A 27,301-nucleotide genomic window follows, 5' to 3' on the forward strand; every position below is an offset into this window, starting at 1 on the left:
ATTTGATTACAGATATCCAAGAGCGACAGTAGCCACTTATCACTAGATGAACTGCATACTCGTTAGCTACTTCTATCATCATCATCATCAACCCATTACTGTCCCACTGCTGGGCACGGGTTTCCTCTCATAATGAGAAGGATTAGGCCATAGTCCACCGCGATGGCCAAGTGCGTTTTGGTAGACTTCACATACCTTTGAGATTTTGTTTGTAAATCTCTCAGGTATGCAGGTTTCCTCACGATGTTTTAATTAACCATTTAGCAAGTGATAATTAATTTCTAATACGCACATAACTTTGAAAAATCAGAGTTGCGTGCCTGGGATTTGCGCCTCGGGCCCTTCGATCGAGAGGCCAAGTTTCTTAACCACTAGGCTATCACTGCGTTACGCTACTTCTATACCTATTACTAGCTGACCCAGCAAACTTTGTACCTCCTCAAAATCTATTTATCAAATATATTTCATATAAAATATAGCCTATGTTACTCTTGGATAATGTAGCTTTCGAATGGTGAAAGAATGTTTAAAATTGGTCCAGTAGTTTTTGAGCCTATTCATTGCAATCAAACAAACAAAGTTTTCCTCTTTATAATATTAGTATAGATAAAAAAGGTAAGGGAAGTACTTAATTTAATATCAAAACAGAAAAGCGCATAACCTGTTCACAAGCCTTAATTTCCATAATAATTGCAGTGTTTATCAGGTAGGATGTGTGCTCAGTGGTTGCATTGTATATTTTCACATGCACTAGCGTTCAGATGCTAGATAAATACCTATTATGTGGTGCAACGGAGTAAGGAACAGGTTTTAGGGTTAAATTTAAAAACAAATGTGGTAGAGCCCTGTCATAGATTAGTAAAGATACTTCGCCGCCTTGAAATTGAATGAAGCCACAAACGGCTACATTTTTAGAGAAAATTTACGAATAACTAATACCGCGTAATTTACATAATAAATAAATAATTATTTGAAATATTTTAGGGACATTTTAGCACGGAGACGTGGCAAACTTTTTACGCAACAATTTCAATTCTCAAAACTGGGTACATTTTCTTGTTAGGAGTGAATAATCTTATATCTATGAGCCTTGCGTAGTTCTACCGCCGTTACGCCTAATTTTGTCATACTTTTTAGTTACTTTTAATTTAGTTTCAGGAGTAACAATGTATAAGAAGGCATGTAGTCCACTTCAGGAAGGACTTCAAAATAATAATGATAAGTATTTTTTTTTGTAAATATGTCTATTTTATTAAGAATGGAGTAGAAAACTAATCTGCAGTCTACCGATGGTAAGTGGCCACTGCTGCCCTTGGACATCTATAACCAACCCCATGTAGATCAGGAATGGTACCTAAAGCTGATCACAGTGCATTAATAGTCCTAAGGACTAGTTGGTTGTTCCATTTATGCCATACTGGACCTACAGGTATAGAAAATAATATATTTATTTATATATAGGACAAGATTACGTACTATCTGGTCCTATTTATATATATCTGAAACGTACGATATCTCATACGGTAGTTGTAAAAATCACACATTGCTAAGTGTGACCAATACTAAAATACTAACCTACATGTTTTTTATATCTAAATACATACCTACCTACTAATTATTTTTAATTATTTAATTTTATCTGAATATACAGAGTAAAATAGAGTATGGATCATAATTCAGGCTAATTTAAACCCTACACAATTTAACAGGGTAGGTACTAAATGTGATTGTATCAGATTTCTGATGCTTTTTTCATACTTACTTAAATGGGAAAAAAATCATTTAGTGTTTGTAAATGTAAGGCGAGTTTATCTAAATTGACCATTATGCAACACAGAACCTAATCTAGAGCGCTAAATAAATTAAAAAGAAAAAACAACAATCGCGCTTCAAAAACGAACACCGCGCTTCGACCGACGAATAAAATAAGAAAAATTCAAAAATGGAACGGCGCGAAACCAAAAATTTCGCGCCCACGATTGGCTGAAAATGGCTGACGCTCCCGTACTATTGGTCAAAGATAATGTTTGTGCGGCTAACTTTGTACGGGGGAGAAAACCGAAACTCGACCACAAGTTGACAACATCCTAAAAGCACTGGGGATAGTATTTTAAGCCCTAGGATCTGTTAGATACAGGCTATTATCCCCTTTTATAGACGCAAGGTTATGAAGAACGATTACGGAGGAATGGGACGGCGAAACCTAGGATTTTACGTTGCAGTTATTATAAGGGATTCAACACATGTTGCGTAGGGACAATTCGAAATATAATTTAATAAATAACATTTTAAAGAAAAATTGTTTTTTCAAAACATCGAATTATTTTTGCAATGTCCAGAGCATAAACATAGTAATGAAAACAAATAGATTCGTAATTGCTTAGATTTGATAGAGAATTAGCGAAATTGTACATTATACAAAGTTTCTTTTGGTAAAATATCTATTTAGTTTTGCACTCATAAACATTCTAGTTTATTTTAAAAATATTTATCTACCTATTCAATGCAAAATCAATCTTTATGTTATGTAGAATTTCAGTTTGTAATAATTTATTTACTTTCATTACTCTTTATCTAAACTTGAATACGTATTAAAAAATATACCCAATGTAGAGCTTCAATCCATATCTAGCAATTTATTTACTCACATTACTTTTCATATTAACTTGAATAGTTAATATAATGTTCTGCTTCGCTTATTTTTAAATATGACCTATTAAAAGTATTTTCGTTTACAAACTATTCTAATGTAAATCAAAAGAGTTGGACACAAACAATATGATATATGGTGGAGGGACTCCCGGCAAGTTACATGACAGCCTATCCTAAAATATTCCGAATGTTATTATTACCACGCTTAAGATATCATAAATGAAACACATCATTACAAAACCAACCCCTTATTTCGCGAAATAATTTCATTATAATAGATAATTTAAAACTGTCCAACTGCGCCCCACCACTAGGGGATAAAGAGAAATGGGCGGGGCACAATTAAAACAAACACGGATAAAAAGCTAGAGGTCTCTTTCGCGCAAATGAGCAGTCCTAAACGCAGTAACAAGCTTACAATGGGAGTTGTCGGTCGTAATGGTGTCGTCTCGCTCTAGCAAAGCTTTGGCAAGAGCCGTCTCGGTGGCCCTTCATAGCTATAAAGGTATACGACCATCACGGTCGCAGTTCCACGTGAGATTGTGTTTTGTAATCAGTAAAGTGGCGCCTTTATTCTGAAGCAGAGGCACAATGTTCGCGCGTTTGACAGTTTGACATTTCGTTTGGCGGGAACACATTCGCGTGTTTTCGATCACGCAAAGATATTAATATATACAGCCAAAGATTATATTGTGATTTATTTGATAAATATAACAAATTGTAAGTTGTTAAAGTGATGTTGAAGGCACCCAGTTGAAGATAGCTGAAGTTATTGCTTGGCAATAACTTGGATTTTTCGGCAGCAGCATAATAAAGTAAGTTTGTTTTTTGGTTTATAGAAATGTGGCTTCATTATAAAATTATTAATTTAGAAGCAAAAGCTCTTATTGACCCATAAACACCAGTGGTCTCTGAAAAAATAATTAATAAATTAATATAGTGATTAAAGTATATTAATAATTGAGTATATTCGAGGGAGAGTATGGATAAAAATATTGTAATAACACCTACCTATTTAATTTACTCAAATTAATTACGTTATTATTTTTATAAATAAAACATAGGTTATATACAAGAAAATAAGCAATAATATAACTAAAAAATAAATCATACAATTTATAGAAAGACTACAATGCTCTACATTAGCGTTAACTCTACATGCCATAAATATAGATAGGTACTTAAAATCAATCGTGAGAGCAACTTTCCTAATCCCCATAAACGAATTCCAATAGGATTTCTGTTCGGTAAAATATATACAGAGCAGAGCTGGGACAATAATACTAATTTTGTTTCAAGCTTAATACTCTGCTTTTAAAATATTGTACATTTTAGATTTAAGAGTAAATATTGCAATCGAGCTTGTAATCATCTGATAGACATTCCTGATCAGCAATATAAAACAGGTTCTACCTGCAGCCGATCATAGGCAAGTTGCCATTCCAAAGGACTCAGATGGGTGCCTCATATGTAAGACATGGGTATAGTAAAAATAAAAGGATAAGGAAAACTTCATGGAATCAAAGATCTCCTTGACCAACTCCCTACCAACCGCAATATACCTTTAAACCCTTTTAGATAAGACTTACGCTAAGCATTGGGACAATAAATAATTGATGATTAACAAGTTTTTGACAGTTAAATACAGCAGAAATAACCTTTTTGTAAGTTATTTGTGTTTTAGAAATTGAATAACCCTTGCTATAACGGCGAAGGAAGGCATCGTAAGAGAACTTCTTCGCCTAAGAGCTTTTTGATAATCTCAAAGTTTTGAAAATCTAAAAGTTCTCAAATGTAAATTCGCACTTGGTCCGCGCACTGGTCTACTGCCTAAACTCTCCTTCTGAAAGGAGACCCATTTCCAACAGTGGGACAGTAATGAACTGACGACGATGACTAAAATGTTCATATCCAGATTATATCAATATCTTATTAACGGTAATACTTGTACATACAAAGTTATAAAAAACTTACCCCCAAAGTACTTCTTTTCCGTTTTGTGGATGTTGTACTTAGTTTTTCCCTTACTTTGCTAATACCTGAAACTTTCGCGCGTTTAGGTGTTCTTTTATTTTCCTTTTGTATATCTTTAGTCATGGTTTCCACCGTATGACTAGGCAGTGTCTCAGAATATTTTAAACTTGTTTCTTCTTCTGTTATTTCTTTGTTTTCATCTTCTTTAACCTCTCTGTCAGTAATAGTTTGCGTTGGTGTACTTTTATGTGCCGTTTCGGTTAAGTTTTTCATTTCAGTGGTATTAACGTTGTGTAATTCCTTATTTCCGAATGAATTTTCAATAGCTCTCTGTATCGGTGTATCCGTGACATTATCTAATTTAATTCCTTCAGATAACATTCTATCTTTCATATCTTGTATACTTGTCTTTTGAGTGCTAAATTCCTTTTCTATTAAGATATTCTGAGTTGATTCTCTTATAATTTCTTTAGTAGTTTTCTTTTCCGTAGTAATGTTAGTTTTTTTAGTAATAGCAGTGCTAAGAATTTTCTTAACAGTTTTTGTAGGATTTGCTAAAAGTTTTGTTATTTTTTTTAATTTATACGTCACAAATTCCGTGGACGCATTTTGTGTCATGTTCATTTTTTCAAGTAAAAGCTGTCTTTTAGCTGCTAGCTCTTCCTTTTGCACTTTAATTCGATTTGTTAATGCATCCTTGAATTCTTCAAGAGTAAGATAAGCGTATGGTAACTTAGATTCCACTGGGTTATTTATGTAAATTAGGGGATCCTTATTAGTCCTTACTTCTTCCTTAATCATTAGATTGTGAACTTTAAATGCATTGACTTCTTTTAGTTTTTTAACATGAACTTCGTATAGTTTATCGTTATCGATAAGACGCCGGGATGATTCGACATTTTGACCTGAATTATAAAGCATGAACAGTTGTTATAAAAACTTTAAATTCAATGATTATATTCTTATTAAATAAAATAAATAAACTTTTTGTTAAAATTATTTGACAAATACATGCAATCCTAAATTTTACTAAAGTTTTTCGCTAAGTTCAATAATATTAACGCGTTTAATTAAATAAAGCAATTAGGCATAAGTATTATATAAAGACTCACTTATTCTAAGATATAAGCTTTATTCATTTTAGGTAGTATGCCAATTTATTACGTTAACGTTGTTAAAACCTTATGTGATTTTTATTTTATTTTCTAATTGGGTTGTAATAAATCTTTATAAATTTTCATCTTTAAGATACCGTAATATCACTACCTACCATTAGTTATAGTAAATGTACAATATGGGCAAACCTAGCTTATTTTTCTACTTTAAATAGTTTATGCAATTAAAACTTGACCTTTAATGTGGTTACAATTTTTGCAGTACAGTAAAAGCAAAGAAATTTGGTATTCGTACTGCGAAATACGACTTATTTTACACGTGACCGTTTTCTTCTAAGACATGTCCTAATGACGCATAAACATATACTCGGTTAAAGTAACTGTGACTTGGAAATAAAGGCTTTTATTTCCTTATAGACTTTTCCAAAAAAATGTAGAGTTCGGGACTTTAGTTACATAAATCAAAAACAGACTTTTCCCATTACGATTAAACAGCATAATAAAAACTATTCTCTGCTTACTTTGAAGGTGGTAGAACCCTTTGTGGTTCGACTTCGGCGGCACCACCGCCACACCTATTTCTACCTAATAACTGCAGTGTTAGGCGCTGCTGTGTTCCGGTTTAAAGGGTGTGGTAAGGGAGAAAGACTTTTCCGAGGCGTTCCACCTTAGTCCTCAGGGGTAGCGGCGCATCTGTGGCCGACCTCAGGTAGGAATATCTAATCCTATCTGGGGTTTATTTCAGATGTCCATGGGCGGCAGTAGCCACTTACCATCAGGTGGACTGCATGCTCGTCTGCTACTCTTATATTATAAAAAAAAAACTAAAAACTTAACAACAAAAGGAATACCTACCATCATCAACAGCTTCTCTATACTTGAAATAGAGTTTAGGTATGACATCATCAGGAACTTTTTCAAAATTCGAAACTGTAAAATGTTGTACAAACAAAAATATACCAAAAATACATCCAAAACGGCCTCTACTAATATAATGAAACATTTTCGCCAACTACATGTTTAAAATGAAATCGGCAACATTAATCAGATTAACGAGTTTCTCAACTGAATGCATCCGTGAAATTTAATTTTCGATAATTTTGATAAAAATACCTTTGTCGCTGTATTACGGAAATGTGTTACATTTAATTTTAGCGGCAAAAGTTACGGCAGCTCTACTGCTATACCGTTGCAGAAGAAATGTAGAGCTTCTGTAGTTATTTAAGGCCTACTATGAACTAACTTCAACCTTAGGATGCATTTGTGTTACTGTGTAACGAAAACAGCAAATGGACATGCAATCCATCGTCACTACCGTCAATAATCAATCCCAGATATTATTGGAATCAAATCATTAACGTATTTTAAAATAAAATCTCAAAAGTTCGAGATAAGGTCTACGAATACGCACTTGGCTAGCGCGGTGATCTATGACCTAAAACCTTTTTACCCTTAGAGGAAACCTGCGGCTAGTAACAGTAATGGATTGACGACGAGAAAGATATTTTAATTGATATCTCTTCATGTTAAGTTGAAATGCTTCGTCAGTATCCCTGTTTTTTTTATATTATAGGAGTAGCAGACGGACATGCAGTCCACCTGATGGTACGTGGCTACTGCTGCCCATGAACATTTGTAATCAACCCCAGATAGGATTAGATATTCCTACCCGAGATCGGCCACAGATGCGCCGTTACCCCTGAGGAATAAGCTGGAACGCCTCGAAAAAGTCTGTCTCCCTTACCACATCCTTCAAAACGGAACACAGCAGCGGCTAGCACTGCTGTTATTAGGTAGAAATAGGTGTGGCGGTGGTGCCGCCGGGGTCGAACCACAAAGGGTTCTACCACCTACGAGTTCCCTGTTTCCCTAAATAACCAAATGTAGCAAAAACATACTTAGTAATTTTATGATACGGCTATATCTGCTATACTACGGCAGTACAGCGCAGCTGTCTTAGTTTAAAGAGCGGTAAAGTAGAAACTCTTACACGCGGCATTCCAATTTAGTTGTTAGAGTTAGTTCTCATATGTAAAAAACATCCTGTAGGACCAACCTTTCTCGAAGTTTAATACAGTCGATGGACAGGAAAGACCACTTACAACTTAAAAAACAAATACTTATAAATACCTACCTAGGTATACCCAATGTAAGTAACTGACTTGATTGAGACAATTCAGGTGATTAAAGGTATAAGTACTTTTTCCAGGAGCCTTGAAAGGGCACGTTTTATTCCGCCCTTTTAAAGAGCCACAGATCATAGGCGTTTCAGTAGGGTTATATGGTTAAGGTTTTGGTTATCTGTGAATAGACCTTTTTTATAATATAGGAGTAGCAGACGAGCATGTATTTCATCTGATGGTAAGTGGTTACTGCCGCCGATAGACATCTTTAATTAACCCTAGATAGGATAGAATATTCCTACCTGAGGTCAACCACAGAAGCTGGAACGCCTCGGAAAAGTATGTCTCCCTTACCACATCCTTCAAACCAGAACACAGGATCACCTAACACTGCTGTTATGAGGCAAAAATAGGTGTGGAGGTAGTGCCGCCAGACTTGAACCAGAAATGGTACTACCACCTTCAAATTTAACATTTAAAAATATTAAGAGAAATTATCATACACTTAGGTTTCTTCGCTATATGTTTCTCACTGTTAAAACTAATAAAGGAACTGATAATTACTTTCCAAACCTAGAACAGAAATTTAACTTCAACGTTATTAACATATTGGTTAGGCCGAAGATTAAACCAGTAAGTCGCTGATAGACCAAATGGTAATCATTACACCGCAAACCCAACTTCAGTTCAATTAAATATTCTATCTTCTACTATGAATATCATAAGAGGAATTTGAAGGTGGTGGAACCCTTTGTGCTTCGACTGTAGAGACACTAACACCACACCAAAAGGTTTCGGTTGTAAGAGTGTAATATGGGATGCATACAAATCCAAGGCGTTCAAAATTAGTCTACAGAGGTAGGAACGCATATGTAGCCGGCTTTAATTGGGTTTTTAGCATACATATTCGAGGCATTCTTAGTCCTCAGGAGTAGTAACGCCTCAGTATACGGCTTTAGGAAGAGTTCTAATCTTTACAATAAAATAGCCGACCACATCTTGAATCTTACAGAAAAAAAAATAAACTTGTCGTTAAACAAACGCTATGTAAAAAAGCGTGCTATAGGCTGAGTGATTTTTTGACCGATAAAACGGTGTGGTCTGAAGCAGTCCCAGCTCCACATGTTAAGAGCCATTGTATGAAACATTTATATTTTTAAAAAAGATGTGTGTTATGGAGTTTCTTTCGCCGCTTCTTTTCCAAAACGAAACACCTTGTGAAGTGGTGGTAGTTGTATTGAGTTTTATTAAGTGCTCTGTAAAGAACCTATTTTAAATAAAAAAAATGATTTGATTTGATTTGATTTAACGGGATTTGATCACAAATGCCCATGGGCAACAGTAGCCACCAACCATCAGATGGACTGCATTCTCATTTCCATATTATTAAAACAAATGAGTATTAAATCTTCTATAATTATATATTTTTTTAGGTAATTGTATCAGGCGTAACGTTAATAGTCGTAGAGTCAACTTACCCTGATGATGCTCCGTTTTGGAGCGAAACACGTGTTGGTTGTGATATACTCGTATATAGTGGTGTATATTTTTTATTTTTTAATCTGCACGCATCCCTTGTGGGAGGGAGGGTGGTGCATGGTTTAAAATATATACCATCATACATATAAGCAGCGGATTGTTGCGAAGTATGTAGCTTTAATCCTAACTTAATATTATCTGTTCACCAGGTCATCACAATAGAAGAATACGGGGTATACACGATGCTGCCGGCGCAGCAGCTGCCCCCCATCAGCCCCTGGCCGCCAGACGCCAACCTCCTGGACCGCATGGACGACCTCGCGCACAAAGGTAAAGGTAATGGTGACCACCATTCTTTGTTGTATCCGTTTACTGCAATGAAAATAGCAAATGCTGATCTATATGACGGTGGTCTGCCGTCGATGGTCAGCCACAGATCTGTTGTTACCTCCGAGGGCTACCTTAAAATGTTTCGTAGGTCTCTCTTTTCTTACACCCTCAAATCATTACATTTTGTGTGGTAAGGGAGACATATTTTTCCGAGGCGTTCCAGCTTATTTTTTGGGAGTAGCGATGCATCTGTTGCCGACCTCAGGTGGGAGTATAATCTTATCTGGGGTTGATAACAGTCCATGAGCGGCAGTAGCCACTTACCATCAGGTGGACTGCTGTTCTGCTACTCCTATATTGTTAAAAAATCAAAACGCACTATTTTAAAGCAGAAATAGACGTGATGTCGACGCGTCAGGATTCGAACCGCCGTTTGGTAATTTTAGAAAATGCAATTTATAAAAGTCGATCTAAATGGTTGAATATTGAATCAATACAGTTATCAAGTGAAATAACCGCACTCGACTATTTTGTAGAGGACTGATGCGTTTCCATGCAAATCTTTCTGTTATCCCTTTTATAGACTGATAAGAGTAATCCTATTAGATAGTCCACAAGTCTTCTTAGAAACAAACATATTTTTTTGAAATCGCACGTGTGATAATCGGGAAGGGAACGACATTACATAGAACCACATCCTCGTGTTCTATTATCATTCCAAAAAATACTAATATATTACGTCTATTATCTTAGAAATAATGTGCGTATAAGACCTCGTTTATACCTACAGACATTGAACGTATCAAGCACGGACCGTGACAGACAAAATCAGATTATCTACAAAATATTTTAACAGGCCCGTAAATAAATCAACACATTGTATATATCACACCTTTGTCTGCCTCGACACGCGTCTGATACGTTCTATGCCTGTAGGCGCAAATGGACCTTATATAATATAACTCGTATATAATAAATAGTTTATATTAACATTATTTTATAAATTACTAATTTCTACGAAACTATTAGGTACCGAAACACCACAAAATTCCCTTCAAAGATTTTACTTACGAAAGTAAAAATACCTATTTTTAAAATGCTTACGTACTTTCCGTCATTGTACAGAATGTAGCTCAAAAGGCTGTTTAAAATTCAATATTCGTCTTGAATCGAGAGTGTTGTACAAATAAGGGGGATCGTGTGTAAGCGCTTTAAAATGAGTGGTAGGTAAACTTCTTTAAACCTTGAAAAAATCTAAATATGACATGTATGCGATTATTTTATTTGAATCTTATGGGCAGTATTGGAACGTTTTTTTCGTTTTGACAGAATTTTTGGGGATTTTTAATTTAAACGTGTGAATATTTGTAATCAGTCTTCACTTTTAAAGGTAGTCGTAGTAAGTTAAAATTAACTATTTACTAAATCCTACATAAATATTATGCTAACATATACTATGGGTACCAATTATTAACTAGATTTTACAAAAAAATATTTAAAACTAAATATGTAGAATAATTATTAAATTTAGATTAAGGTAACTTACACAGACCTATATCTAAATAGATGACACATGTACCTTCATTTGTATGAAAACCAAGCGTGCCACTTTTATCCGATCGACTGACACTTGTCAAGAAAGATTTAGAGATGTGCATTGTTAATTCTCCGTTAGAGAGAAAATCGTTTCAAAAGTCGATTCGGTTCTGCTATAAAAATCGATTTTGAAATCGAAAAATCGAAGATAGATTTTCGAGAAATCGATCGTCTAGATTTATTTTACTAGTGCTCTGCGAATGTTTTGGTAAAAAAGTCGCCGAATCATCATTATCAAAATCTACCGTGTCGTCCATAAATTTAGTCAACAAAATAAAACAAGATATCTACGGAAAAAAGATTTAATACAAAATAAATATTGCTTAAACATTTATTAAATTCTGGTGTTAAAATAGTCTCAGCATGGGGCCAACTGAAGTCCTTCGACTTCAGTAGACCTCGTGTATATGCCGTATTATAAATGGATAATAGACCTAGAAAAACTTATATTGCTTCATTTTTTAACATAAGAACAAATACATAAAATGATAACTAAAAACACTTGCTACATCAAGGTAGCATACACTGTTTTATATACATAGTTCTCATAGAAAGTTGTAAACATATCGTTATTTGATTATGGCGATGGTGCGTAGGCGCACTCGCAATCGCAATGGAAACCTGTAAATTTAATGGTAAATATTAAAAAAAGAACAAAAAACATTAACATGATTGGAATAAAAAAAATATGTTACAAAATATTTATTAAGACAACATTATTATTCATCCATTTCGAAAATCGATTAAATAATCGAGAACAAGAAACTGGCATGTACAACCCCAGGTACTCATTTTGAAATAACCAATGACAATCATCTTTCAGCAACAAGATGAAATATCTACCGTTTTACTTTTCATTGCGTGTTTTAATACAGAAGCTTTACAACTTTGTAACCAAAATTTGCAATGGATTAAAAATTTGATAAAACACACTCAGTAACTAAATGTCATTGTGAACCACAACAAATTTTAAATAATTAATTATAAAATAAATAACACATATTTTAAGAAAAACGGTACTTACGTATGAAAGGAAATATTTTCTTTATCGCGGCTACTTTTACTTGTAGAATTTACACAATTTATTATAGCGCAATTCGGCATGTTTATTGCTGTCAATTGACATCCGATGACAACAAATGTTACTTTCGGACTAAATGACATTTCATCGAAGTGAGCTGAATCCACTTCCTTTAACCCGAGTTTTGGCCACGCTAATACGTACACATGCGGGATCTATTAAGATATAGATCTGTGGTAACTTACATCTCTTTGACGTACCTCTTTCAAAGTATAAAGGACGAACTTTGATAAACGAAGGAAGACGAAGGAAGAACCTTGGTAGGTTCTAAAATTCTCAAAAATGTATTCTTCGTTAGAAAGTTAACCTATTTTCACAGGTTTTTTTTCAACCTCTAGATAAAATGTAGTAACCAAGGAAGAAACCTAATATTTGGGATTCGTGAACAAAATAAACTTACCTAAACAATCAATTTTAGCCAATTATTGCCTATCACGTTCAAAATTTGATAATTTAGGTAAAAATTGTCAAATTTCGAACTTTGGCAACTTTAGTCAAAAATTGGCTAGACTGTTAATTATTACTAACGGGTGTTAAACATAAGTTCCATACCGCTCATAATTTTCACAAAAACAATCGCCAGGCCTGTAGCGCATCGCACAAGCTGTGACCGTCGATCGAACGGGATTAATTGGAGTAAGCAGGCTTGTGGTGAACAGGTCACAGCGGTGTTAACCAGCTCGGCGGCGTGTTTGTAGGAGGGAGACCGCTGCCCGACTCCACCCGGCAGAAGATAGTGGAGCTGGCGCACTCGGGCGCGCGGCCCTGCGACATCAGCCGCATCCTGCAGGTCTCCAACGGCTGCGTCTCCAAGATCCTCGGCAGGTTAGCGGGGTTTTACTCACTTACTACTCTTGTAATTATTTAAGCTAATGACAGCGGGATTTAACTTCCTTTTACGACTTACAATCTTGTTCTTTTGATATGCAAATTAACGATTGTATTTATGTTCCGAAATTAAACTGATCTTATGCATGAACTAGGAAATAAGATAATTAGTAAGAAATATAAATCAATAATTGGAGAATCACTGGTCGTAATAAAACCTTTTGAACTGATCATGAAAATTAAACTGTAAACATTTACATTCGTCAAAGTAATTAATACCTATTATTAATATTAATACTAAAGTATATTTACAATTGAGACGTGCGTATAAAAAAATAAAGTTTTTTTTGGCTCGACTTGGCGGAGGCACTGCCGTGCCTCCAGATTGTGCAATTTAAAACGCACTTATTTTTTTACGAAATAGATATACAATTAAAATAAATAGAATGTATTTATATTTATTTATATCAAACCGACATATATAGGTGCTATATGTACTATAAACATATCTGAGTATACACTGTTTTGCTTGCTCATCTTCATTATAGAAACATTTAACAAATTCCATAAAGGCTTGATAACCTAAACCCAAATCTCTATAACAAACGGTTTTACACCAATCATAACTTGAATAAACCTAATTAAACCAGAACTACAAAGTCAATGCCATCCAGAAACACAATTATGTTACGCTAATCACGCCTAAAACCGCAAATGGACACGGCAATGTCGGCACACAACCATCCCAAAAATGCCGTCCGTAACTTATACGGGGTGTAACTGGTCCTTACCGCAGACTTATAGTGGCGACCGCAGTAGGGCTGTCATTGTGTTTGATGGTTGGTATAAGAGCAGATAGCGGAAAATGTATACGTAGGGAATAGGATTCGTATCAGATATTTGCTAGTATGTAAAAGTGTGGAAATTAGGGTTAACTTCGACGTTGTTGTGTTACTTTGCAGTAAATAGTAAAAATGTCCCGTGCATATGTAAAACTGCAGCAAATAGATAGACGATGTACCTACAGGCATTTTACAGCTCAAATACATAGATTAGTAAAGATTACTCACTCCTAACAAGAAAATGTACCCAGTTTTGAGAATTGAAATAGCTGCGTAAAAAAGTTTTGCTACGTCTCCGTGCTAAAATGTCCCTAAAATATTTGAAATAATTATTTATTTATTATGTACATTACGCAGTACTAGTTATTTATTCGTAATTTTTCTCTAAAAATGTTTTTATTTGTCAAGTATTAAAAAAAAGAACTTACTAATAAGCCGTTTGTGGCTTCATTCAATTTCAAGGCGGCGAAGTAGGTATCTTTACTAATCTATGTTCAAATATAAATATTGTTCTAAAAGACGGTTTCATAATTACCTAACAAATTCTAATTTTAAATCATTCAGTTCTGATATTCTGGTAACAAATTCATTTTAAACACTTACCAATCTTAAAGCAGCTGTTATCAGTCTTGATATGCTATATACATACATAAGTTCAGTTTCTAAGGTACAAGCAATAGAATAGGATAGCCAGATGACTTAAATTAGTTTAAGTATTTTTCATACTAGAAAAAAACGTGAATATTATTTCTTTCTCGTACGTTCGTTTCATTTACACAAAGTTTTATAATGTTACACATTACAAAGAACGACCTTTTGCGGTAAATCTGACAAGGACAGCGGAGGTAGCCTTTTTAAGGACAACTAGGGTTGCTATTATTTAGGGATACGGTTTCTGTAATTTTAATAAGAAACAACGTGGTTTCAAAGATCGTAATAAAACTCAAAATTAAAATTCATTATATTATAATTATAATGTTTTGTGTAGGATAAAATTATCTTACTCGGTGAAATATGTTTGAACTTTATAAATTGTACAACATCATATGTTCATAAATTGTACATCATCAAATTGTACATCATCATATATATATGCAATAAAAGAATTATGAAAAAAATATGAAAAGGAGTGTCTGTGACACAACTCTATGGATCAAAAATTATCATGGCTTATTTTAAAAGATTTCTCGGCATAAAACTCTCTCAAAAGATAATCTAGCTTGCTAAGATGCTTAACCTACCATTTTAATGTCTCATTTAATATAGATCCCTAAGTATAAATTTCTTAAACAGACTTAAAATTCTCAAAAATAACACATATCGATTTTTAAATCGAGACACTACATTGATTAAAATATTACACAAATCGATAAAAAATCGCACATATCGATTTAAAATCGATATATTTTATATCTAGCCATGTGGTATATAACCAACCCTAGTAGGTGACAGATTTGTAACTTGAGCCGATCTATTTTTACCCAGCATTGGATGTCAAGTGATTTTTGTATCGTCTGTGGTTGATGAATATGTTGCCTGTTCCGATAAAAGGGTCCAATTGGGTACAATTTTGCAAAACGTAAAAAACTAATGAAACTGATAGAAAGGAAATGACGATTTTCTTTAGGTAATGATCTTTTGAAGCTTCGCTTAGTTAGTTGTAATAGGAATAAAAGAAAATAATGAGAACTATTATCATTATTTTCTTTCATTGTAGTATGAAGTAAAGAATGAATTAAATGAAATAATAATAAGAATGAATGATTATTTTACAAATACACCATTTTAAACCTGCGCAAGTTGACTTTACTTATAGGTAGAACGATCTTTTCAGAATGACAAAGTCGTAAAAGTAGTTGCTATTAAGTTGACTTTTTGACTTATTCTGAATTGCCGACTCAATGTTAGAACTTTGTTCGATAATAATAATAATAATATGCTTTATTGTACCCATAAAATAAATATACACAAGGAAAATTATAATTTTAAAAATACAATAGGCGACCTTATCGCTAATCAGCGATCTCTTCCAGGCAACCTACAGGGTGCGGAGTTAAAGTAACAAGAAATAGCATAAGAGGTAGGGTAGGGTAGAATAAAAGGTAGGTTCGATGTTAAGTATATATTTTCGAAATAAAGTTACTTAAACACAAGTAACTCTGGAATACAGTGATAATTTATATCAAGGGATATGTACATCATGTATCACAAAAGACTAGTGAATAAATATTTCGTATATAAATAATCTGCATATTTAAGTACGTATACTTCAGGATCGGTTATCAGATATAGAATGTATTATGAAAGTGACAACGTGCAGTCATGTAGACGTTGTTTTGGTCGATAACAACATCAGGTGGAGTTTAAGGTACGCTTTGGAGGTATACGATTTGCGACGGGGTTGGAATAATGCATTCTAGAATTTATTATGGTTCGACCGGGGCGGTATCATTGCCATACCTACTTTCTGTCGTAAAGGTATTCTATATAGTTCTAGCGCTTCCATGGAAGGCTGTGGATACCGTCTGAATTACTGTGAGGCGGCCTTAGACCTGAAGAGTGATAATCTATCTGTAATCGACCTTAATTATAATATCTGGTCTATATAGAGCTGATAACAGTGTCTATAGGCAGCTGTGAACACCGAACATCATTTGCACTGATGCTCCTTGACTATATCCGTAAATCGTATCACTTAAAAATGTAACTTATTTTTTATTTCGTAAAATATACACTGAAAAGAAGTAGGTATATAATGCAGGATTACATTATTCATAGTAGTATGGTGTAAGACAGAAGCGTCTCTACATCTCGATACTAAAATAATTTGTTGGTATAACGTAGGTAAATGCACTATGCATAATTCTATCTCTCGCACCTCAAGCACCTCGAAGTACGACTTATTTATCCCCTTTGTTGTAAAAAATATGGATAAGTTTAAAATATTTTGGCTTAAAAATGTTAATAGTTGCTCTATTCTAGGTGATAATTAGAAACATAGGCGTTCTAAGGAAAATAACACACGAGCGATAGTAAGATAATACACAAGCGATTTTATGTCGTCAACCGACAAAAAGACGACATGTGTTGCCGCTCGTGTATTACCTCCCTTAGGCTTCAGAGTTCTATTACTTTTATGACGTCAAATGGATCGCAAGGATATTGTATATATCTATTACACAGAAATATTATACATACGAATGCAAGCAAAGCAATGGCTCGGACACACAGACCTGTATTTGTACCCAATATAGGTCTGCGCTCGGACATATATATTAGTCAAAAAACACCTTGAAAGTAACAGCTGTTAAACAAAGTTGCATATTAATTTACGTAAAAAATCGAATTTTAAATTAATCTACACCACAATTATCAAATTACGAAATTAAAATAGTGTTAAACCGAACGACAGCTGGCCAGCAAAGCGAATAAAAGCATAACATGTAGTCACCGGGTATCGAACCTGATACCCTCCGGTTCGGGAACCCGACACCGCCAACGTCCCCGACCGCCGGGTTTGAACCTGTGACACTTGGGATATTAGGGGCACTGACAAACATGTCTTGACATACGCTTTCCTAACTCATTTTGTGGGATGGTACCGTTAAAATGCCATACGGTATTTGGTATACAGTACTAATTTACCTCATAATATATTACATATAGGTATGTATGCTATAGTATATTTTTTATGTTAAAAAGGTCATCAAAGTATTACTCGTACTATTCCACTGCTGGGAACGGGTCTCTTCTCGCATTGAAAGAACTCATGGAGCATTTTTGTGTATTTTTTAATATGAAAATGTAGTAAATGAAAGTTGCCGATTTCAGGACGCAATTTTTTTCGGCGGACCACTTATATCGATCTCTTTCTGTCCCACTTGCGATCGAATTCCGCAAAGATTGCGGGCGCAATCTGTATAATTTAATATCTTTGCTCTCTACACTCATTGTCGCTAATGAATACGATACAATTGAACACAAGAATGAAAAAATAAAAAAAATGTAGGAAATTGTTGTACTGTTGGTTGGTTGTACCAAGACAATTTTGAATGCAAAACTTGCCCAGTAGAGCAAGAATGTGCCATGTGAAATATTATTGTATGAAACAGGCAAAGAACATAAACATGTTAACGGGACTTAACCGCACAAAACTACGATATCGTGAGTTTTCTATTAAGGTTCCGGCGTTCCCGCGCTACGTTACGTTACGTTTACGCTTGGCGGAAGAAAAACGCTCCGTGAGTTCTGACTTACATATTGGTACATCTTCTAAATTTTTTTTAATCTTTTGTATTTACACTTACGTATTCGTATTTTTGTATTTACACCTTTGTACACATTTGTACACATTTGTACACATTTTTGTATTTACACCATTTATACATATGTATTTTCTCGCCTCACAATATTTTTATTTCCCGTTAAAATAATCATAAATTAAATTCGTTAAATAAATCATCGGTGCAAGCCCATGGAATACTAACAAATTAGAAAGCGGTACACTTACTAACACTAACATACAATAGTACTGCTCTATCAGTTTGTATTTTCTGTCTATCTGTATTTATCCATCATATTCCTCCAGATACTACGAGACGGGGTCGATCAGGCCTCGGGCGATAGGCGGCTCGAAGCCCAGGGTGGCCACCGCGGAGGTGGTGAGCAAGATCGCGCAGTACAAGCGGGAGTGCCCCTCGATCTTCGCGTGGGAGATCAGGGACCGCCTGCTCAGTGAGGGGGTCTGCACGTCTGATAATATACCGAGCGTGAGTACCTACTGGCTTTTTTACAATTTGACTGATATATTTTGTAACAATTTAACTGTATGAAATAATTTATTTATTTTAAGTTTATTATAAACCTAGTGGTTACAAAGGGCAAACTTAATGCCTAGTGGCATTCTCCACCAGCTAACCCTTGTTGATGAAGAAATGTTGTGGTAGGTGATACATTAAAATAACTGACTCAGTAATGAAATAATCATTACTAGATAGAAACTATTCAACTCAGTAATGAAATAATCATTACTGAGTTGAATAGTTTCTATCTACATAAAAATATATCTATCTATAAAAAACTTTTCTATTGTTTCGATCTCTTATTGAAAGACGTGGATGGATGCACTACATACATACAGACTTTATACATAATTAAGTAATATTTATCCGTACGCACCGTACCGTACTTTACGTACGCAAGTAAAAGTACAGATATTTGTCCAGGGATAGAACCTGGAACCCTATGCATACGTAGGAACCGTAGGACACAACGACACACGTAGGTGCTAAGGACACACAGATAGTAATGAAAAACACCCAGACCCAGAGCAGAGATCTAAATTCATCATTTAGATATCTGTCTGGCCGAGGATCGAACCTGGAACTTATTTCGTAGCAGATCGATATGGAGATGCTACGCGGATCGTCATGTTAAGCTGATAACGCATAAAAAACTCTTCTAAAACTGCCAGAACGCCTTTAAAATAAACCTATGAAAATACGAAAAGGCAAGTCGTAAAACACAATGGTGCTATACATACAGGCAGTATATACAGATGCTATAACACCTTATCTTACCCCAGCACTACAACCCACCCACCCTCCGTGGCAAAACAATATGACGTTATAACTTTTTTCTTCATCTTTTCCCTTTTTTGAATACGGGCCTCCCCTTCTGGGACAACCTTTAGACGTCGATACATCCTCGGGTAGATAGAGGGTGATGCTTTTATTATAATACGACGGGAATTATTCAGACTCTGCCCGTGGACCTAGACTTAATCGTGTACTGTTCAATTGTTCAAAGTACTCGATAAAACGATTTATTGGAATTGTGAAATGCATTAGCTTTTTATGTAAAGTGAATTTGAAAATGTCTTAAGTTTCATTTAAGAAGTGTATCGATTTAACGTTTACCTAGATCTACGAATGGGATCTTCATGTTTCGAATGCATAACAATATGAGACTTGTTAACCCTAAGATGTGCTCCGTAGGTACCTTTCCATCGAAATTTAAATTATATGCATGCGTGGAAAAATGAGCATGATTTTTTAAAGTTTTCAAAAAAAGTTTAAATTTAACTAATTCTAAATATTATTTACATTCTTGGATTTTGAGGGGCTGATTCGAACGAGACACTTTTATATTTAGGCATAGCATACCATAGGAATCTTTTTACCATAAACAAGATAAAATAAGGCATTACAACTGCCTAAGTTGTCATTTAGGCTATGCTAATGCAACGCCGAATTTCAAATATCCTTAACACAACTCTTTAATGCCGCAGTAAAAGCACCGAGCTGCAAGAAAGTGTACAATAACACCATGAATACGAAAACGACATTATCATTAATTCGTATTTAAATGACAGGAGAATTCTTAAACACCCTTTTACGACGCACGTCCCCTGCCGAATGCTTAACATAAATTAATTAAGAAATTCGCGCCATCACCCTGTTGCTGACGGTTTTAAGAAAAAAGGAGCGACATTAAGTACTCTCCGTCAAGAATATCGAGAAAAACATAAAACCGAAATGGAGGGAATACCTACACTGAAAGGGAACGGAGATATGTCTTTTTAATGAGTGCGAAAGAGTTGGCCGGCTATCTCTTTTTTCAGCGTTTAAAGGGGGGAAACGGGCGATTTTGACACGGCATGAATAAAGAAAATATGAAGGCTTTTGTTGCCGTAAAAATTCCTGTACAGGGGATAAAGTCTTTAAGTTATCATCGAGGGTACCGCGAAGGGTGTACGCAGGTAGATGTGGAGATTTCGAGGGTGTCTCGTATTTATCGAATATCGAGTTATATTGGTTTACGTAGGTACATTGTTTAAGAGGGGTGTTTAAAGGTTGAATATATTAACGTCAGGGGATCGATGCAGGGTAACGTCTCATTTTTTAACCCGAGGTAACCCGAATGTTGGTATTTATGGAAATTTAATTGCGCGTGTGACAAGGTTTGATACACGCTATTAAAAGTGCTATTAGACGTATATTTTTAGGGATATAATTGTCTATGATGTCTGAGGTCGAATTTTCAATATTGATTTACATATTGCTTGCTACTTTTCACTAACTAAAAAATACTTGTACATAGTGAGACAATTAGATACTTGAGAGTGGTGATTATACTATTTTAAAGTGCCTTTGCATGCGAAGACCACAATTCACTTTTCTAATTTTAATAGGGTAAATACCTAACTGCCTGATTCAAATCATATAAAAATACCAATTTCAATATTATTACGCTTAATACAATATAGTTTTACGAACGTTATTATAATCTATAACTTATAGTTAAATACAACAAACTTAAGCTTAATAAATAATCAAATTTCTATCTATGTATGTATAACTAAATAGTAGAAGGAAAATATACTTTTTTTAATAAATCCTCCTCCTGAATACACATGAAAGAAAAATAATAAAAATAATTCTTGTTTGAATTCTTAGAATATTTGCATAGAAATCTTTGCAAATCAAATCCATTGATTAAACTGAAGCTTGCCAAACAAGCTTGTCAATAAGCCCGAGTTGCTCCACAGCTAAGTAAAAAAACTCACGACTCCACCTTGTTAACTATCCATAAAACCGTTTCGCCGGAGTACTGTTCCATTAATATCCATAAAGTTACGGTTCAATTTTAACTGGCATAGTGTGGTGAGTGACCCTCAATCGTCGCATTGTCGGTACAGGATCATATCCCGTTAAAGCATGTTCCCGTGCGTTCCCGTTGCAAATCACTTCCGGGCCACTAAATTCAGGCCAAATTAATGCATTTAGCACGCTCTCGCGTGGGGTTGACAACTTTATTTTATTATATCCCGATATATTCTTGTCACTTTAGCGTCACGGCATGCTATTGTGTTTTTTCAAGCAATGCGCTGTGAAGTTGTAATTCAATTATACAGCTAAATATTAAAATTGAAGATGAACTAAACATTATAATATATCTAATGAAAAATCGACATTAAAATGTTGTTTGGTGTTTTTATTTTGTAATTTTAGGTCACTTGTTCATCCAAACCGTATTTATGAAAATGTATTTTAGCAAACAATGCAAAATAATTATTATTATTAATAATGCAAAATAATTAATATTTATAATTAATAAAATTATTTCCTACTTAAGAAAAAAAAATAGTAATAATTAATAAAATCAGCTTACTTATTATTCGTTACAATTTTATATTGATCGAATTTTTGGTTTTTCTTTACTAGGATTATTAAAAACGTAGCTTGATGGAATTAAGAATATAAGTTACCTAAGTAGACAAATTTCAAATTAAACAATTCATTGTTTTATTACTGTTCTTAACTATAACTGACAAACAAAACAGATTTGCAGACTCATGTTAGCGTAGCAAAAATCAACTGGCCTATCCGTTATCGTTGGTCCAGTACACTGATTTAAAATATCATTAAGGATCATATCTGAGACTGCGATCTCACGGCACAGTCGGAACACATCACAAATTGTAACAAAGGGCTTTGGCAAAGAAGATTATCGCAGATACGCGTGGCGGGCACGCGTCGGCCATACGACCGAAAATAGTAGACTTTACCCTATTTTGTCACTGCCTAACAAAAACTTACCTTATTCAACGCAAATAGAAACAATTTTGCATTTATCACAATTTCTAGACAGATAAGTACTGTAAACGAAAAATAGTTCTAACTCACACTTTAGTAGAGTTTCCAATAGTTTATAAGGACAGACAATAAGAAGTGTTGGAGGGAAATTAATACCGCAATTCGTCGGATTAAGGCTTACATTGGAGTTGAGTGTATAATCGGTGAACAAATAAAGATGTAACAATTGTTACGTTTGTTTCTGTCAGTTGCAAATATGACTCCGGGCTGTTCTTTTGTCATTATTTTGTGGTATCTGTTGTCAACAAAAAATATTTAAATTAGGAATTAAAAAAACGATTATTGTAACTTTAATATAATCAGATAGTCAGAATGTTTGTCTGTGTATCTATATGTCTAGTATGTACCACGATATTCTATGTCTACTGTAACCTATTGAAGAGTTAGGTACTATGCAGTTCTGGTCGCACCAATAAATCAATATTGTCATGTCTTGCACTGTCTTCGGATTTGCTCAGTGTATCATATATCCATACGATCAATCAAATGGAAATATAAAGTCATTATATTTTAAAAGAAATATGCAGCATAATTATCTTGGGAATGAATCATGATAAATAGGTGCTTATTAAATCCATGACAAATAACAGATCTACAAGATACAAAAATATATGTTAGTAAGTCTTAAATTATAACAAATTGTAATCGGAAATAGGTGATAATAAATTACTAAATTTCATGTCAAAATCACAGAAACACGTGAAAGGTTTTTATGAAACACATGTTAAAACTATCGTAATTAAATAATAATAAGTATAGTCCTCAACAAACTGCTAGTCCGCTCTGAAAGTGTAGTCATACAATTTGCTATGGCGACGCGATCCATTTTTATATTCAGAGCGGACTAGCAGTTTTACGCGATACTATACCTATATTGAGTCTACTTCTAGAAACATTCGTTCACAAGTAGAAAAAAAATCTTCTAAACCGATCTAAAAAGAAATCCAAAAACACTACTCACTAACACTACCCTTCCAAACTAAAAGTAACTCTTCATAAATCCTTATCGATCAATAACACGTTTTAAACGCACAATATTTATGACGAGTAACGTCGGGGGTGTGAACCGAAGCGAGTTAAGTATCCATGCCACGTGCGTTTAAGCCCCGATATGCAATTTTTTTATTACCCCCTCCTTAAGGGGAAGTCCGAACTTTTATTAAACTTTTCAATAGCTCGATTGAATGAGATTATACTCTAAATACGTTATAATTAGGGATGAGTACAGATACTTAAACTATACGTTTTAGAGGGAAGAGCTTATTAAAATATAATTAAAAATATATCAAGGTATACAAGTTAAGAAATTCTGACATATTGTTCTAGACTAAACATTTTATTAATTACATTTTATCTTGTTTTAAAGGTAGTTAATACAAGATAAAATAGGTATACTTTTGTACACTTTTTCAATGTTAATCTGTTGTAGTCTGAAACTCTGCATTTGAACTTTTCAATAATTTTGATTGCTAAATTATTATAATTCCCAATATCTTTATGTAATGAAATGTCGTCTCACGGAAAACAGTGTTATTTTTTTCTGACTTGTAACATTTATGAAGGTGGTGAAGCCAGTGTGGTTCGAATGGGGAGATACCACCGCCGAACCTATTTTTAGTATGAAACAGTTCTGCATTTGTATGGAAAAGTCTAGATGCATGCTGACTTAGATATGAGCTTAAAAGTTAAACCTGTTCTATCTAGAGTTGATTACAGATGTCTCAGAGCGGCCGTGACCACTTACCGTCACCATTTGACGGTAAGTGGTCACGGCACTGCAACCTCATCTGCTACCTCAACCATATTATAAAATAATATAGTTATCATATGACCATAGTATCATTTGATATCATTATTTTTCACTTACAACACAAATAAAGCCATCATTAAATGATAAAATAACCATGACACAAAAACTTACAAATACCGATCCACAAGTACCCAGATTAATGAGGTCATGAGGAAGGGTCCCTACGCAATATAGATACGGTAAGATAACGTGATCGCAATCACTAACATATTGGGGTGTTCTGTCGAATTAAACAGCTTATTGCATACCCCATGGTAAGAATAAACTTTGTTACATGATGTTATCATTACATGATGTTTTGTGAGATAGGGAAGTGGTGATGTGTAGTAACTGCGGGCTATCGGTACTACACCTTTCTTTATTGGTGACGTGGAGAAATTTTTAAGAGGTGCTGTAGGAGGGTTATTGAAATGTATGGATTTTTTACCACGATTTTTTGTAAGAAGATCTATAGGTTCATCTCCCACCTTTTAGACCATTTGAGAGAACTTTGAACTTATTGTTCAGTATTACTTAAAGTATTCATTTTCATCGTATTTTTAAACTCCTCGTCGCCGTACTTCCTCCAAACTTCTAAAATAATACTACTATATTTGAAATTATTAAAATGAATGAAACAATAAAATACAACCACATATTTACCAAAGTTACCTCATTCATCAAAATAATTTATGAGACTGAAATAAACCCAGTAGTTTCTTAGCTTACTTACAAATTTATATTTTAACAGAAATGTGCGGTTTACGGAAATTAACACGTTAAAACACGCGATCTGGTTGCTTACCTATACTTAAATCAGGGTTTCTCAAAGTGGGGAAGCGTACCCCAATAGGTACACCATTCCATCATACTCGGCACTTGCTTTATGGTAGCTACTTGCTCATTCACAGTACACCATCATCATAGGTACTCGGCGATTGCCTAACGGCAGCTACTTAACTAAGTCGTTCACAGTTTCTTAATTAAAATTTTCCAAATTTAAGAAAAAAGCTCTCACAATCAACTTCATTTGCGACAAGAAAATAAGCTAACAGTTACATTAGGAGATAATATATACTAAAATTATATAATCCTCTTAATAGAAATAAGCAGTACGCTATTTAATAAATACCTAATTCTGTTATGTCAGTTTTTTTAAGTGGTGGACCTTTTTGTACAAGTAGTAATAAAGTTTTGTACACGAAGGGGTACGTGGGGGTACAAGTTTGAGAAGTGCTGTCTTAAATTAAATTTAGTTGTGGTGTTAAGATCATTGACCCAGGTAACTGTTTTTGTTCTCATATAATTAAATATAAGTAATTAATTAAGTGTAATTAAAGTAGTATAACTAGATATGTGTCTAAGAAATAATAAAACTAGTTAAAAACTAGTTAAAGCTAGTTTAAATCTTTTAAATCTTTTTAACTGACTTCAAAAAAAGAATTTCCTTATTTTGTATGTATGTAAACTTATATGTTCGCGATTTTCTCCGAAACTACAAATGCAATTTGGATGGAGGTTTGGTTGTTTGAAAAAGTGTCATACAAAGAAGGTTTTAGTATAAAACACAGCATTTTTTTTGGCAATTTTCCGGAATAATCGGGAAAATACGACCGGAAAAATCCAACGACGACCTAGAAAGAATAGAAAAGAACATAATTAATAAGATTATCGTAAAAGGATTAAATAATATTTTATTAATATACTTAGGGCTTTTTCTATGGTTTCTATGGTACTGTCTTTGGTTGACGTGAAAAAAACATGTTATGTTGTACGAACTATTCGTGTATTTTTTCTGTAAGTAATTTAATATTTTGTAATTATAGTTGTGAAGATAAAAACTAAATTCCACTGCATTTTGACTGAAGAGGTTCCACTTCCTTTATATTTAACACCATCTTTCAATAAATATGTGTTTATCACAAATTGTTTTTACACCTAAAAATTATATCTTCAATTAATATTTCATACCAACCATGGCTCTTAAGATGATCTACCGTGCTGCCAACTAGTTAGGTTATATTTGTAAACTACTGTAAGCCAGTCCACAAGGCATTCCGGCGCTCTCGGCCCACTGCACATCAAACGATCCTACACAACCATAATGAGAAGCTTCTTTGATAAACAACGGCTCGTCTTAGAGAATTTAATTTGGGGGTCTTGTGATGTTGATGTCAGTTAGCCTGGCCGCTGAATGTCAATCAAATGCATAGTTTAAGCAAATAAAGTATAAGTGCCGTAAATAAATGAACTATAGCCGTAAATAAATGTCTTTAGCCCGTTAGTAGGTAATAATCAACTTAATGTAAACAATATTTATCTTTTTTATATAATAATATAGGAGTAGCAGACGAGCATGCAGACCACCTGATGGTAAGTGTCTAATGCCGCTCATCTGTAATCAACCCCAGATAGGATAAATATTCCTACCTGAGGTCGGCCACAGATGCGCCGCTACTCCTGAGGACTAAGCTGGAACGCCTCGGAAAAGTATGTGCCTTACCACACCCTTCAAAACGGAACACAGCAGCGCCTAACACTGCAGTTATATCTACTAAAAGATCGATATTTTCAATTTTTACCTGAGTATGGAGGGGTTTTTCGAACGTATGCACGGATATCTTATTCTTAACGTTCGCTCTATAGCCTTGACGGATTTTTAATCCATTTCCCAAAGTAGAAATTCCATTTAGTATTTCTATTCGTCATATGTTATCATGATGGAAAAACATCGTGAGGAAACCTGCATACCTGAGAGATTTATATAAAAAAAAATCTTAAAGGTATGTGAAGTCTACCAATACTCACTTGGCCAGCGCGGTGGACTATGGCCTA

General features: G+C 34.4%; 1 protein-coding gene and 1 long non-coding RNA gene across 2 annotated transcripts in view; one reads left to right on the top strand and one right to left on the bottom strand.

Annotated features, from left to right (window-relative positions):
* Positions 1-3,168: 3,168 nt before the first annotated feature.
* LOC140754568 (paired box protein Pax-6) overlaps positions 3,169-27,301 on the top strand; it is a 38,911-nt gene continuing 14,778 nt past the window's right edge. Inside the window, exons 1-4 of the mRNA XM_073089612.1 lie at positions 3,169-3,467; positions 9,553-9,679; positions 13,010-13,175; positions 18,609-18,789. Of these exons, the coding sequence (XP_072945713.1) occupies positions 9,586-9,679; positions 13,010-13,175; positions 18,609-18,789 (441 nt within the window). The 5' untranslated portion in view covers positions 3,169-3,467; positions 9,553-9,585. The remainder of the gene's footprint in view (positions 3,468-9,552; positions 9,680-13,009; positions 13,176-18,608; positions 18,790-27,301) is intronic.
* On the bottom strand, positions 11,482-12,520 carry LOC140754329 (uncharacterized). The gene is made up of 2 exons (XR_012103645.1): positions 12,294-12,520; positions 11,482-11,890 (listed from the first exon to the last, which is right to left on the bottom strand). It is a non-coding gene; the product is annotated as an uncharacterized LOC140754329 (long non-coding RNA).

The sequence above is a fragment of the Epargyreus clarus genome, unplaced genomic scaffold, assembly GCF_041222505.1.
Source record: "Epargyreus clarus isolate Ecla_fem2 unplaced genomic scaffold, WU_Ecla_fem_2.2 ptg000029l, whole genome shotgun sequence".
NCBI classification, from domain to species: Eukaryota; Metazoa; Arthropoda; class Insecta; order Lepidoptera; family Hesperiidae; genus Epargyreus; species Epargyreus clarus.